The sequence below is a fragment of the Anneissia japonica genome, unplaced genomic scaffold, assembly GCF_011630105.1.
Source record: "Anneissia japonica isolate Jap-2015-1 unplaced genomic scaffold, ASM1163010v1 scaffold287834_len5846547_cov211, whole genome shotgun sequence".
Taxonomy (NCBI): Eukaryota; Metazoa; Echinodermata; class Crinoidea; order Comatulida; family Comatulidae; genus Anneissia; species Anneissia japonica.
Window position 1 is genome coordinate 5,388,956 of NW_022704992.1, and position 17,408 is coordinate 5,406,363.

The following is a 17,408-nucleotide window of genomic DNA, read 5'->3' on the forward strand; positions in this document are numbered from 1 at the left end:
CATCTTCCCCCACTCCCTCAAGTAAGCAAAAACCTGGTGATAGGTGTCACCATGCGCAGCAAATTAAAGTTAGATGTGTTAAGAAAGGTAATTTAGCCAGATCTCTTCCAACTTGGGAACCCTGACACAACGACATTACATTTCAAATAAACAAAATCCATGAAATATCACATTAAATAGGTAGTAAAGTCCTAATTAATTTGATATTGACAATTATTTAAATTAATACAGTTAAAAAAGCTTACAATTAAAATACTTTATTTAATATAATGTATCTACATGGGTAGAAAAATTGTTTCTGATAATAGTTACTTTAGATAACTGTCATTAAAAGGGCAGAGTAGTTAAATTTTTGGTGACTACAGATCAGAGTCCCTGACACCAAGACAAACTCGGAAATTTTGGGACATTAAGACATTTTGGAATGTATTATGCCCCCATTAAATGTTTTCGTCTGAGTAGTGGTCAACCGGGACCTAAGTCGATTAGCAAGAGAGTTTTGTACTTTCATATGTGAAAAGTGTACTAGTTTTAAAAAATGTGAATGGATGATATCGTAGACTGCATTCTATAAAGCAATTAACACAAGATTGCTTCTATTCAATTTCAATAATTTTTAATCATAATACAGAAAACCATAATACCTTAATAAAGAAAGAGATAAATTAAGCAAAATAATTAATGGATTTTATGCCACAAGACTGGGATATATTTTATATGAAATGTCTGAAGCATGCCAACTTAGGATATCAACAATCAAATACTTTTTTTGGTTGAAAAAACATGAATGGTCTAAATTAATTACTGCTAGCCAACAATAATTAAATAAGTGCAATATATGCCTAAAATATCATCAAATCAATTTAAAAAATAATTTCTATGAATTCAAAATATATATAATACACTAAAATAAAAAATAAATAAAATAGAATATAAAAACTATGGATTACATTACACCATAAGTGAAATTTTGTTTTAATATCTGCCAAATTAACATCATACTCAAATATCTCTAATTTTATTTCTATAAATTGATGTTTAGAAATGTTGTTTCCTGTGAGAATAAAGTAAATTATGAAAAGTGGCAGTGTCCAAAAGCTATTCCTGGTGAATATACTGAAAATGTCAGCATTCCAAATTCTTAATCACAATTAAGTTCATAATTGTACATTTCTCCATACAATATTGCTACTGAAATGCTGTGTCATGTATAATACATTCTCTTTAACAAACACATGGCTAGCAACTGATTTAAAATAAATAATAAATTAATAAAAAAGCAATATATTTTTTTGTAATTGATGAAATAAAAAAAATCAAAGTGTATTTGCAAGAAAAATAGAGTTACATGACTATTATTTTCATTATGAATATTAATAAACATCTTTATATTATTCTATTAACAGATTTTCAAATTTTATGTTATTGATACATTATTAACTTTTAAGTCACAAATCAAAAATTCTGTTTAGTACACAAATCTGCAAATTTTCTGCCAGCAAATTTAGGGTATATGCAGACCACTGAAATGCTGCTAATCAATATTAATAATAATAAATTGGAGAAATTGTACAGTGCCTGTAAGAAAAATATAATTTGTCACTGGTGCTTAAAGATATAAGAATTACCGGTACCTGTATTGATAATAAAGAGATAAGTTTTAAGGAGGGTCTTGAATGCATTAGTATCAGAAATTGACCTAAGTTTTGTTTGGTGGAAGAAATAATTAGTGATGGATTTATTTAATTCTACATTTCCAAGTTAAAAGCTAATAATTTATTCAAATACAAATAAAGAAACTCAATATTTTTTTTTAATTTTCAATTTTATCTTATAAATAGGTGGAAGTATTTATTAAACATATTCTATTATAATCATCTTCAGCAGTGACTTTTAGAATGGATGTTCCATAAACTGTCTTATGAGGTTTGGTGAGTGGAGTTTTTTTAAACTGTAGAGAAAAATTTCTGATTTTGACGGATGTTAACTGAAATGGAAGGCTTTTTCCATATAAAATATAGTTTTGAAAATAAATAATTAAAAAAATAATAAAATGTGACTTCTAACATTTTGAAAAACATCACCTTAAATTTAAATGTTTCAAATAAAATTATTATACTTTGACAATGGCATTTACTTTTTAATATATTATTTGATAGACTATTCCAAGCAAAGAAATCTATTGTTTGCTGTATACAATGTATGTAAATTGTGACATTGCACAACTCACTGGTTTGAAGATATCTAGTAACACTGTATAAATGATTTGATCACATCATGTAGATAATGATTTGATCACATTATCCAATGTATAAGTGATTTAATCAAATTATTCAGTGACACTATATAAACTCACTGGTTTGATCACAATCTAGTGACAATATATAAATGATTTGATCACATTATCCAGTGACACTGCACAAACTCACTGGTTTGAACATATCTAGTGACAAGGTATAAGTGATTTGATCACATTATCCATATAAACCCACTGGTTTGAATATAATCTAGTGACAATATATAAATGAGTTTGTAACATCATTGTACTCAGTATTGTGTGCATATCATCTAGCGAATGAAACAGATCATTTTTAATGACAATCCATTTAAACTGCCACTGAAATAAACAGACTGTTTCGTCGTCTAACGCTCACAGGGACCTAAGTTGGATTTGTCATTCGAATGTTGTATGACTGTTGAACGACGCAGCCACTGACCAGCTTTAATCATATTAAACAATGCTACTGTGTTGTATGACCATATCCGTATTTAAATGACATTGTACAAAATGGCATACATCTGACCACATTATCCAGTAACACTGTAAAAACGCATTGGTTTGATTACACTGTCCGGCACTGTACACAAACTCATTGGTATCGATCACATTCATCCAGTAGCTCTAAATAAGTTTATACTGATATGATCACTGACTGTAATGCTGAATTATGATCAATGTATGTCCTTCAATTCACATAATATCTTTTATACAAATATGCACTTGGCAAGTTCCGATCCAAATTCCACCACAGAAGTAGAACTGATAAACACTACACCCACTCGCTGTGTGACAGCTCTCAGTACCCGTACTTGTCCTGAAAGGCAATAAAACAGTTACTATGCTTTCATATTGAACATCGAAACCTGTGATCAACTTAATAAATTATGCAAACAGAGCGTGTTTTTATTTGTCTTGATATTTGCTACAGCACTTAACTGATCAAGAAGCATGCATGCAAATTTTAGAATGAGTGTCGAGAGAGTCTTTTAGAGCAGGTAAGTGAAGGAATGATACATCGGTGCTGTAATGATGGGTATAAGACTAATTTCGTCTTCATGTCTGCTACACAGCCTTCTCTCAATCCATTAGTAATGCAATACCCATATGATTTTATACCCTATAGGCCAGGACAGGTGTAGGAGTTGATTTAAATTCATGACTTACATATTCAGATTCAGAGAAAATGTCATGTTTGCACGCTAAAAACATCTACACAAAAAAATAGTTGTTGCAGTTGGACTATTGATATGTGTCAATTAAGGGAAATAAAAAATAATAAATTTGCTTATTAATTATACATGGTGATCTAAAGAGTCTATAGAGACAGACATGAAGCCTAAAAGAAGAAAAGAAAAATGGTTTGTTATTAGTATCTGTGACACGGAAGGTCCCTGCAGCACTCATGCAAAAAATTGACCACAAATTGGATTTTATTCAACGGGTGAGGTGTTAGTGACAGATTAGTTAGCCTACGTTCAACTAACAAAATATACTTCAGATGCATTCAATATTCAGTGCCCTGCAAGCTGGAAATTCACCAAAAGAACACACAAAATACTGGCTTGACTATCACTGCTGTATGTGGGTCCTAGGTGGCCACAATCAGTTAACGACTGCTACACTGGGGTCTCGTTCCAAAATGATTGAACTGTAGCACTAAGATTCAATTACTGTCAAAAATTTCAATTTTCATATCACAGAGAGTAATATAAAGTACAAAAACACACCAGATACAAAAGCATACACATTGAACAGCGGAGACGATCATCTTCCTATTGCTAATGTAACAAGCATTTCCTGTATTTATTTTAGAAAGACATTAGTTTTTGTATAGTAATTAGGTATACTTTATGTTTACAATTATATTTTAATTTAATTTAATGCTATCTCATATTTTTTGTTTATTTTTCTTTATTATTCTTAATAAAAATTTACAAGAAATCTAATAACCTAAAACAGACAAAAATAAATGAAAACAATAATGAGTGTAAAACATAAAACAGAGTAAGCAACCAGGTAAACAAGTATCTCTTAAAATGATTCACTGCATTCTTTAAACACATTAATCATTTTATCACCATCTTTCAATTACATACATCACTAGAGTTAACTAGATAATACAAGTAAAACATATATCAAATAAACAATATCATATTTACTTTTAGAGAACTGCCTGCAATTGGTTAACAGGTTTTAACATCTAAAATAGCAACAACGATGATCTACAGCTGTTTCCATACTTCCAAAGCATCGTTTATTGGCAGATTTTTCTACAATTCACACTGTTTTGCGCATATTATTTAAAGCATGTACCAATTTGAAATTGCACTGTTAAGTTAAGCAAGCTTGTGATGTAAGATCACAATGCTACATGGCTGGCACTGCTACTGTACATTTATAATGCTGTATTCCTTTGGAAAAGTGGGCTGATACCAATAACCAATTACAATATTGGTGTCTACTTAAGTGTGCTAATGGTACCAGAACCATGCAGGATAATGTAGAAATAAGTAAGAAAAAATTTAAAGAGAAACAGAACAGAACAAAACAAAATCTGGCCAACAGGTGTTTTCTTTGTCTGGACTTGAATGTTATAACAAATTTTGCAGGTCTGATACAGTAAAAATAGGCAGTAAATTCCACACTTTGTGTTTTGTTAGGAAGACTTGAGATAATGATTGCAGGTTCTTGATGGTTTATATTGTGATAATCGATCAGAATCATACGCAGGAGGTAATTAAGAACCAAGTGAGCAGTAAGTACGATTTTGTAATGAATCTTGAGTTTTCCTGGCAGCCAGTAAAGTTGCATAAGAATTAGAGTATTTGCTGAAACCTCTATCAGCAATGAGTATAATAAGAATAGAGACCACAACACAAGCAACAAACACATAACAATTGTTAATATACTGTGCTTGCGCAGATGTACTCTATGCAGTGGTAGTGGAATTTTTCTGTGAAATGGAATGTTAAGGTTCATACAGTAGTTCATTTCAATTGACAGCTATGACAAGTACAGTGTGAATGTAGTTTTAACAGCGGTATTGGTCCTACATTTTGACAAATGACCAACAACGGATAGCACATTGTCCGATAACGGACCATGTTTAGAGTAAGTTTGACCTAGTTTCTGCAGTATAATCACATGCTCAATATTAATATTGAAAATGCCTAGCTCAATTGAGGAAATAAAAAACAACCAACTTTACTTTTATTCTTGTACTTAATTATTTCAGATTCATATTTGAATTTTAATATTTAATTTCCAGTTGGTGCATAATTTATTTAACATATAATACCCATTATCTGCAACACCATGTCTACATTGCATGCATTAACATGCATGCAACCTCAAACATGTTTAAATTATCATTTTGCTGCTTCAGGCACTAACCAAATTTCTTTCATTTTTAATACATTGAAATCATAATTTATAGTGTTGAACTATATTTAGTAAGTATACTAACCTGCACTGCTTTTTTTTTTTATCAAGATTTCTAACAACAATAGCCTTGTACAACAATAATCAGAGCCTTGCAGGCGCCAATGTTTCTATGCATGATAAATGACTTACCAACCATATTTTCTGATTAAGTCATCATAAATGACATAATCAGAAAATATGGTTGGGTCAAATTTGTGTGGTGGTTGAAAAATTCAGGGGGAGTCTTTATGGCCTAAAATAGTGATTTTAGACCACATTGGTAATGTAATTTGATAGGCAAATTACAGTAATATTTTTAGCAAATTTCGTAGGCCTAGGGCTAGGTATACAGCATTTTCATTTTACAGAAGTTTGTAACTATATCGGGAGTGGGGGAGCTGGCAGTGGCCTACTAAACTACAATTTATTTGAAAATAGCTTGGGCCCGATCGTCCACACCAGTTGGGCCCAATCATCTGTCACCCAAAGTTTTCATCATGATGATCAAGAACGAAGGCCTAGCCTTGCTGCCGTCACTCTGCTACGTATACTACCGCATAACAAAGAAGGCGACTCACGCGGTACATTCTTAAATTTTACACACATTATTTAAATGTATTAGACGATAACACGATATCATGGATTAAACAATCTACCACCCTTTTATCGCAGCAACTACTGTACTAAACTAGGCCTAGCTTAGGCCTCATGCTTTTGTGGAAAGCCTAAGCTAGATAGTCGTTATGTACCCGACAGTCGGCTGCCTTTATATCTTCACTTGTCTTCAGTTTGCATTCAAAGGGTACACTGCTGCATAGCCAACTGTCGGGGATATAATACCTTCATATGACTACTCATACAACAGAAAAAAAACGTTGCATGGAGGTAGCGAAAAATGGAGATCTAAATGAAAAAAACGATGTATTTCAGCAAGTATTAAAACCTTTTTTTTAAATTTTTTCGGCCTTCTTCAAAATTCCTATGCCTACAGCAGTTGATTTTTTTTGCCGCAAAACCAAAATTGTTTCATCCATGCCGACTTGCCGATCTGTTAGCATGAGCCCTAACTGAACACGGCAGAAACTTCGAAAATCGAACTTTGCATCGCGAGGTAAAACAAAATGTCGGAAAACTTTTCATTGACACATGTGCATTTGCATAAATGTCTACACACACACGCATACACACACTACATACAGGAAAAACAGTGAAGAGTGATTACAATAGTTCCTATTGCATTACATGCATAGGAAATAATAATGGTGGTAATAGCCTTAAGAATAACCAGGGAGTTGTTATAGTGATAACTATTGTATTAGATATCTATTTATACTACTGGATTGAAAAAGCCAAATGTAAAATTCCTTGCAGGCAATGAACAACTTTTGGATTTTAACTCCAATCTCAAAATTAGGAGCTTCAACCCCAAATACTGTGCAAACCCAACTTTGCAGTTTGCACACACAGAAGGGCAACAGAAGATAACAGATAATAACTATGCTACAGTGTGTACTTCATAGATAAAGAAAAAAAAAAAACCTGTAAGAAATAGACTAGAAGGGAGATCTCTAAAGCAGAGTAAATAGAATAACTACCAAAAGAAAGATTTCTTGTTGAATGTTAAATAAAATATATAAAATCACTGCATGAACTAAATTACCTGAATAGAGGTCATTAGTCCATTGGCCATTTTGGATAGTTTTCCAGCAACTTGTGTAACTCCTTCTTTCATGCTGTCTTTAACAGCTCCCATATCCGGTCCAACTGGATCTCTTCGACGATTACTTGATCCACCGTGAAAGAAATCATCGCTTGATATACTGTCACTTCCCTCAAATCTGTTAATATTCGCCTTTGTGCTATCCTACAAAACAAAAAACAAAAATGCACATCTGTGACCTCTACAAACAGTTACGTAATTCTAAATTCTTGGTACCACTGACAGGAATTTACTATGTCTGTAGTGTCCTAAATCATTTTCCTGAATAATTGATGATTTAAGTTTCAAGAAAAATTATTATACTGACAAACAGGCCAATTTCCAGGTGTTGTAATGGGTCTATACACACGCCCACCACCACATTTTTAAAACAGTCAAAAATGTACTGAGTATAAAATTGGTTGTTTTCTGTAATAAAACTTAAAAGGGAATTTAAAATCTTTACATATTATTATTAACCAGTAATCTATTGAAAAACTGACAACCCCCTATATACAATATTAAAGCTGTAATCCATCAGGCTTTTTCCCTTAAGGGGTTTTTGGCACCTCCTTCCAATCCCCCCAAATATCCCACAAACAAATCCTGGCTATGGCCCTGATGATCTCCAATAGAATGTGACCTTCAGCATCTTCATATCTGCGAGACATACTCAACAAATCATGATTTTTTATAGAATGCAAAAAATCTACATGTATAATTGTGTGCCCACCTGTGCAAAACACAGTCGTATGTCAAGTACTTTTCCTAATGTCACCATTCTTGACTATGTTGATGACATTCAATGCTGTTAAACTTTCATTTCTTTCATTCATTATGTAAAGCATGTCATAATTTAGCAATTCCCTTAATATTAAATGCGAATACAAGACATGCATTAGAGTTACAATAATAGTTTAGCAAGAACTTTCAATAGATGCTCTGATGAAGACATTTTATCATTTAATACTTTAAGTATTTTTCCACAAGATACATAAACCACAATGCAAGTTTGCTAAAATAATTATTTGGCTTGCAGTGGCATATCTGAGCCTTGAAATGGGAGTACTGTACCTGGTGGGAAGGCAAAAGTGAAAAGGGAGTTTGATGATAAAGTGAGGATGCTAGCTTACGCACACGCCCCAACCCCAGATACTACACTAACATCTTGGGTACTGTGTGCATACAAATGAATGAACCAAATCACTGCTTCAATGGAATCACTTATGAGAACATTTTTGGTGACCAGAACCATCTGCAAACATATACTGTAGCCTTACACACTGGATTTACATAATTTTATAATTAACTTTACAGCTTGATCACCAAGACGATGATACAAATGTCAAAGTTCATAAAATACTTTAGGGAATCTCAATCTGGGTTTTGCCAAGTTTCTAATCAACTAATGGGCAAATTAATTTGACAAGATAATCCAAAATGTTGCTCCTAACTACAGATAAATGAAGCAGTAGCCAAAGTTCTGGCCTCAAAGTATGGAAATGAGCAGCTCTCGAGTATATTTTCGTTGGGGTACATTTAGATGACATTGGATTATGTCTGCTGGGGATCTGAGGGAGAAATGCTAAACAAATTTATCACATCCTTCATTGTAACTAGAACAAATGTGTAATATATATGTTATCAGGCATAACAAGCTGCAATCATTTTGCCACATCAGTAGGATATTTGGAGACTATGAAGACACCTTGTAAAAGGTCATAATTGAAGACAAATAAGTCAAATAATATAAAAAATGGGCTCATGGTATTAGGTCTGTCATAGTATCTGTGATTGAGGACTATTGTTGAAGCTGGGACAAACTAAACATTAACAGCTACGGTTGAAAGATAGCAAATTGGTAGGAAAGAACCGGTCCAAAACCTCAAAATCCAACAAATTGAGTGGAGCAACTGACAAAAACCTCACAATCCGACAAATTGTGTAGTGCAACCAACAACAAAAACCTCATAATTCGACAAATTGTGTAGTGCAACCAACAACAAAAACCTCCCAATCCAAAAAATTGTGTAGTGCAACCAACAACAAAAACCTCATAATCCAACAAATTGTGTAGTGCAACCAACAACAAAAACCTCACAATCCAACAAATTGTGTAGTGTAACCAACAACAAAAACCTCACAATCCAACAAATTGTGTAGTGTAACCAACAACAAAAACCTCATAATCCAACAAATTGTGTAGTGCAACCAACAACAAAAACCTCACAATCCAACAAATTGTGTAGTGTAACCAACAACAAAAACCTCACAATCCAACAAATTGTGTAGTGTAACCAACAACAAAACCTCACAATCCGAAAAATTGTGTAGTGTAACTGACAAAAACATGATCAGAATCATATGCCCATATATGTGAACCAGGCTTCAATAGATGAATTTGTGATGGAGATCGCTATGGAGGCTGTCCCTTGTTATTGCTGTAAAATTCATAACAATTGCTGTATTTGTTAGGGAACGAAGGCAAATCTTGGTCATATCTCAAAGAAAAATATGTTGGTAGCTAGGCCTTTACTACAGCACACCGTGCCGTAATCTTGTTGGGACGCCAGCAAACTATAACAAATTGATTGGAAATTCAACTTGAGAATTTTGCCTTAATTGTTTGCTAATGCTCCAAGGATACTGGTCCCAAACATTGAGATTTTTCGACAAATGTTAGGACTAGGCCCTGCATATCTATGGCCTGTTTAGGTATGCACAAGTGTCTTCACCTGCAAACTATGCTACGATTTCTAGGCTAGCTAAGTTCTACGAAGGATCACATAAATTACCAGCCAGGAAATTATACAATTATAAATAATTCTGGATTTATATAGCGCCTCACGTTGACACAACCTCAAGGCGCTTTAATAGTAATTTTTAAAAATATTATTGTTCCATCAACACACTCAGTTTAATTAAATATCAAAAATGCTTTTCCATTGCTAACATTTGAGATATTGTGACTTTTCATAATTCACCATCAAGATTGCTATAAATATTAATAATGGATTCGTTTCATTGTTGTTTCTTAGCCAGCCATGCTTCAGATATCCAAGCTTGCATTGTTGACAGGCTGTGAAGTGGCTTATGCTAGGTTTCAGCCCCAGATCCAAGTATTTCATGGCATATAAAAAAAATCAGAATCAGAATCAATTCATTTATTCTCTTGGAAATTACTGTGTATAAAATATTAATAAAAGGATATGGTAAACGAAATTGGCATCAAGAAAACAAATTGTATAACTGTCAAAAAATCAGGCTGTACATTTATTGCATGTGGTTGACTTTGATCTTTTGATCTAAGCCTGTAGATTTACTTCACCACAATTGCTATACATATTGCCAGATTAACAATTACAGAGAATTTATAATCCCCAACCATGATTAGTCACTGTTAAATATAATCTATGTATACTGAAGTCAAATTAAATTCTTTTGAAAAATTATTATTATTATTATTATTATTATTATTATTATTATTATTATTATTATTATTATCATTACTATACTTATTTTTAGAATATGGTGCTTCAGTGTGGCGACCAATCAAGTAGGAAAAATAATGGACACGGTAGAATCAATTCTGAATCCTGTTACATACGTGTGAAAATCGAGAAAGACATGGTTATCAAAACCATGGGCTAGTAATTGAATGACAAAGATAAGCATTAAATACTTCGAACCGACAAATAGTTATTAAGTTGCACATGCATGTACATGGTTCTTTGGCACATTAAAATAATCCATTTTTTATGGGCCCCGTTTCTAGTGCCACAGGAAATCGTTCTTAAAAGAATAGTTCTTTGAAACGATTTTTCCTAGCCAGTAGAATCCCACCCTTAGTTTCTGCACAAATGACAGGATTATGTGTCTCATATTTCATACACTGACAGGCTCATAAAACTGAAAACACCTCTTCTATCTAATTGACTACTCTATCTGACAGAATGTTTGTAAGATCAAATGTCTTCATAAGGAGTTCTGAATTAAGCAGTCTATCTCAACACAACCACAATTAATATTCAAGAGGCAAGCATTATTAGATTACTAAATTCTCAACTTTTGTTTTCTCTATTCTGTTGGGCATATAAAAACAAAAACTAAATAATCACCAGCAGTTTTTAATAGTACAATGTGAATTTGTTGTATTTCAATTGCCACTTTAGTTAGTTGAGGCTTACCACAAAAGTAATTAAGTCAACGTAGCGCATATCGTCAAAAATCCATCAATCAACAGCAGCAACGACAAATAGCAATAACATGATTTGTCTTTGAAGAAGAACCGCGATGTAATCGGATTAAAACGTCGCATGTAAGTGAACAATTCTGGTTTAATCACAAAGAAACCAGAGTATGATGATTTCTTCACTACTGGATTCCCAGAGCAAACAGGAAGCTGTGCTTTTTTTTTTTAATGTATCACTTAGTTAACTATTCAAGTGCATGTATTATTTTGTCCTTGTTGATGGCCGGAATAAATAGTTAAATGTCACATTGCTTCAACGTATATTAAATAGACTATTTACATTTTGCATCACTATCTTTAATATTTTACAGTATTATAATTTTTAAAATGCTGGATATTTTATTCCAGAATGACAATATATATCTATGGGGACATGGATACAATATGTGTATCTGTATCAATGGGACAATGAGTCAATGGGACAAAATTTATTGATGGGAAATATTTGTTCAATTTTATTAAGAATTTCAACTCAATTTAAGAGTAAGCCTTATAAATAGGCTCTCAGCTTGATGTAGTTTTCTTTTTTTTTTTTTTTTTTTTGGCTCACTAGTTGGTTTTTAGGACACGCCTAGGCATGCCATCATGTTTCGTTGGCTTAAGAGCCAGCTGCATGACTTCAACCTCACAAAAACAAGAGCAGCCGCTCACCGGTCCACATGTTCCTCCAATAAAAAAATTACTTATTTAGAATGTTCATTGTACAAAATTGAATTATCTTAAAATTGAAAAAAATAAAATTTCTTAAAATTGGGAAAAAAAAATTGAATACGAACTCACTACCTTATTAGTTCTTTAGAACACATCCTTAACCGACTGCGCCATCCATGCGACATGCCCTATCAGTGATAATGGCAGTAATGTACAGTCCTTGCTGAAACCCGTTTTGGTTTGTAGTCGCAGGGGGAACCCTGGGGTCCAACTTAAAAAAGGGCGATGAACGTTTGGTGGAAATCACCTCTGGTTTATGTGACGTCCGTTCAAAACTGGCGACGCTGGACTCTTTTAATGTTTTGGTAACAAGAACAAGAACAAGAACAGCAGTGAGAATCTGGGGTCAGTGCCTTGCGCGGACCCAACAAAGCAAGACTGTTATTTTCATCTCTAGCTTATGTTCAGACATGAAGAGAAGGGGAGAAGGAACTTGCTATATAAGCTTTGCCACACCTAGAGCGCTTTCAGACTTTGGTATAGCGCTATATCAATCCTACTACATTATATTACTATAACAGTAATAATGAATGGTGAATGACTGAAAAACATTACAGTACTCACATCTATTTTATCATTGCCAAAATACTGATCCGAGGAAATGGACTTGGCATTAGCAAACCTGCTTGTATCTGCTGGTTCAGAAGGGGGAACATATTCTTTTCTGCTCCGACTAGTCTTACTATGCCTGAAACAAAAACAAACAAAAAATGAAAATCTCAGTCTAGATTGATAAGATAATACACCAACCTCAAAGCTGCACTGTCTGCCATGAGCCAAAATATGAACAATTTAATTCCATTTTGAATTGCCAAATCTTTATATTTTAGTAAGTAATATTAACTTAAATAATATTTTTCCTGCATTATTTTGCATAGACCCATAAATTGGCTGATAAGCAATTTAAAGGTTTTTGAAGTACAATGTTTGTAAGTCAAAAAAATGATCTGGTTTTGGTTGGAACTTAATTGCATATTTAATCCTTTTGAATGAGCTTTTCAAAATTGTTATTGGATTTTTGATGTTTTTCCAGATTTTTTTTTTTTTTTGGTAGACAGTACATTCTTCAATAACATTCCATCACTTATCGAGTTCTGTTCACTGCAGTTACTATGATATTAATGCTAATCCATTTGTTGCATTAATATGGTTCACTTCTTAGGATATCAATGCATTAATAGGAATCACTTTCATTGTGTAATTTGACACGGAACAGGAATCTTAGGATACAGGTAACAAAGGATTTGCACTTAAATCTCATTAAATATTATAGATACTTGCCTGTGATGAGAAATGAAAAATAAAAATTATTACCAATAATATATGAATTGTTTAATTTTTAAAAGACATTTTTTTCAAGATATACTGCCACTTAAATCAAATATAATTTTTTTTTTAATGATTAATTCAGTAAGTTATATTCAAGTGCAATTTAAAACAAGAAAAATTAACAGATATTTAATAGCATTCCCTTTAATTTCTGGCAGTAAAAATTCTCAATATTGTTGAATATTAAATTTGATCAGTGACTATCAAAAGATGAATCACAAGTGATTGTCTTTTAAAATGAGTATTTTAAATTGTTATTATACATTTTTTATGACTTTTGGGTGAGTATCTGTATAGTTATTAGCATTCAATCAAAAACAAATAACAGAACCTTAAATAAGATTGTTCCTATATTCTTTGCAATTACTCTATTTAAAGTAAAAACTCAGCAAGTCAGCAAAAACTGAATTAAAAAAAAAAATTGCATCTCATAAAAAATATCAATTAAAAGGGTTTTCAAATTTCCAAGCCGGGCTCTCAATGCGATTGAGAACGCGCGCACAACGGATCCATTTTAATGACGATTCGTTCAGGCTGCCACTAACAATCAGCAGATGGCACCGCGTCGCCTATTGCTCACAGGGAGTGAGTTGGAGTTGTCGGGTCGTATGACTGTCTTACGATGCAGTGAGTCCCCGCCCTTATACAACAAACAACATATTAATAACGTTTATGTTACAAGTTCAAAAGGCATTAACAACTTACCCAGTTTCAATTGGAATAACTTTGTCATAAGATTTTGGCTTTGCTGAAGTTCTATCTATAATTTCCCATTCACTCTCTTTCATGTTGTCTGCTTCCTCATCATCCTCATCATCGTCATCCTGATAATTACGATTACTCCTGCTGGAATATCCTCTGGAACTATATGAAAAACAAAATCTCATGGTGAGAAGCAAGGGTTATCAACAAAGCAAAATCATCTGCCGGAATATATTATATATTTAAATAAAAATAGACAGTAACAATCATTTTGTGTATTTAATTTTCATGGACCATCCAGCTACAACAACTACCAATATTTATACTTTCTTTTTTCCTTTTATCCTATATACTTACCTCTCCAAGCAAATTTATTCATGTCAGTTGATTATTAATTCATGAATACTCAATGAAACTATTGGCAAAGAAATAACACATCAAATTAACATTAAAAAATAGACTATCTGTTTTGAGTTTAACAACTATTTAAAACAATACTTTGTATATTTAAGGAATAAAACATTTTTCAGACCAAATTTAACAGACAGATAAATAATACAGTTCTTTTCATAAACACTTTACATTGATTGATAATCAATTGAGGGATTGTTGTCGTTTTCCAGTGAAAACTGAATAGATTCTACTGAAAATTGACAACTTATTTGAACCTATCAAATGAGCAATTAAATTCTCAAACTGAACTTTTTAGAAATTTTCAGATTATACTAAAAAATTGATTTTTGAAGTATGTCTTGTGCTTCAGTGATTGTCTTATGGAGTATTACTGTGTTGTTATATTTTAAAACCACATATCATCTATAGTATACCAACACTATCATGCCATTATAAACTGAATTAATATAATACTCCACAACAACACTTATTAAATTTTATACTAGGGTGATAAATCCACCTAGTGAGGCTTGGAGAATGGCGATGTGTTTTGTTGTAAAAGACATCATGACCTTTTTTCAGGATTGAACCAATGAGCTTGAGCTTGAAAGCAAGGTACCTTCACCACTAAACCACAGCTACACTTTAAACATGATGAGATTAAAAGAGAGTGACAGAGAGAGACTATGATGAAGGAACATGAAACAAAGTACTTTTATATCATTTATTTCAACTATACTTGTGGCATTTTCAATAAGCAAATAGCTTACAGTATAGATATCCCTACTTAAAATTATACTGTCTCGATATATCTAATGAACTTGAACTATGAAAATTCAATATCAGAATTTCTTGCTAGTATATTTTCATGTATTTTTTTTTAAATTCAATTGAATAAAATATTTTCAAATGATACATAAATAATTCTGCTTCCATATTTTTTGCATGAACCTTTAAATTGTTAAATATTGGTTATCAATTTATGGATTTTCTTGAAATCTGTGAAAACTGTTAAGTTTCAAATTCAAATGTAGATGACATTTAATCTTTTACTTAAGAAATTCCATCTAATTTGGTTTTCCTCCAGATGTTAATAAAGACAGTATTGTATTCAAATTCAATCTATTCAATAACCTTAAAGTAGGAGAATATTTTAAATGAGTATAAAAGTAGGCCTATATATTTAATGAGGTTATTTACAACAGATAACTTCATTGTGGCATTAGGAGCAAGTTTTAATGCTTATTAATAACCAAATACATCAACATATAGGAATAGACCTACTGTAGTTCCTTGGCTATAAGCCCATCCCCTACTTTACAACCAATTTTTACATACCAGCCTTTCTCGAGCAAAAGCCCAGGGTATAATTTAAAGGAGCAGCTTAGCTGACTTTTCATAATGCTTTTTAAAAAATTCAAATATTGTCTTTGAATAAGGCATGCATTGCTGAAAGAACTGCCTTTTGATTGAAAAGGGGAATCCTCGGGTTCAGACCCATTGCCCAAAATCAGCCCAAGGGGGGTGGACTTACACCAGAGGAACTATTGTATTAGATAAGGCCAAAAAAACTGCTGTGTTTCCCATGCACATTGCATGACAAGTTATGATTTCGCATAATTTTTAAATTTTAGCACTGGCCAAATTTTAGATTTAACCATCACTCTCCCCCTTGCATTCCGGTGGGTCAAACTAACCAATAAGCTAAAATGTGTGGTTATGTAATAATAAAATAATTAATCCCAGTCTGAAAAGTACCCTTTCCTTATACTACAGTGTTTCAGGCTCGTACTTAGAGGAAAAAATATATCTTTCCATCAACAAGCAGGCCAAAGATTTTCAAGATTTCATGTTTATTGGGCTTGAACAACAGTTTTTTTTACCTAGGCGAGATTTTTTTTATTCCTTGTTTCGCGTACTTCTTTTTTTTAAAGATTATTGGAAGAGGTTGGAATAAAAATAAAAATAAAATTTTGTTTTCTTACTTAGCAAATAGATTTGCCAAAATCATCCAGACAGAGGAGTAAATAAAAAAAAATTTATTGTTGAATGTAAAATAGGATGGTTAAATGCTTCAAATTTATATAATTAAGAAGAAATATATATATCTTATCTTTGGAGATTTCAAGGCAGCAGAGGTGCAATAAAAATAAAGAAAAATTTCTTTTTTTTCCATTTCCACTTTTTCGTGGCGGCGGGTGCGCTAATTGGCCAAAAATAAAATTTTATTTTTATTTGAAATCATCAATATTTTCAGTCGGCGGGTTCGCTGAACAAGGTATAAAAAAATTCTTGCCCTAATTACTAAACAACCTATTAACAACCTGTAGTGATTCATATTTGGTTTCTGGTCATGTCAATCACATGTAAAATAAGTAATTGAAATCTCTTAATAATTAGCACTAAGGTAAAAAAAAATAGCACTGTATATTTACAAATATAATATTCCAAAATGCAGTATTAAAATGCAAAGAATGAATATTTTCTCAAGCAATAACTTGCATATACCCAAAAGCATGAGTGCATATACCCGCCCATGTAATCAGACTAAAAATTAATAAACTAATGTTTTGGAACAATAATATGAGGGGATCAAATAGCCAATTGAAAAATGCGCA

At 32.4% G+C, this 17,408-nt stretch overlaps 1 protein-coding gene across 1 annotated transcript in view; it reads right to left on the bottom strand.

The window, feature by feature from the left end:
• Positions 1-594: 594 nt before the first annotated feature.
• The window catches only part of LOC117104880 (ADP-ribosylation factor GTPase-activating protein 2-like), a 29,941-nt gene continuing 13,127 nt past the window's right edge, over positions 595-17,408 (bottom strand). The window contains exons 11-14 of the mRNA XM_033245767.1: positions 14,401-14,559; positions 12,931-13,054; positions 7,365-7,568; positions 595-3,095 (exon numbers count right to left, since the gene is read on the bottom strand). Of these exons, the coding sequence (XP_033101658.1) occupies positions 3,078-3,095; positions 7,365-7,568; positions 12,931-13,054; positions 14,401-14,559 (505 nt within the window). The 3' untranslated portion in view covers positions 595-3,077. The remainder of the gene's footprint in view (positions 3,096-7,364; positions 7,569-12,930; positions 13,055-14,400; positions 14,560-17,408) is intronic.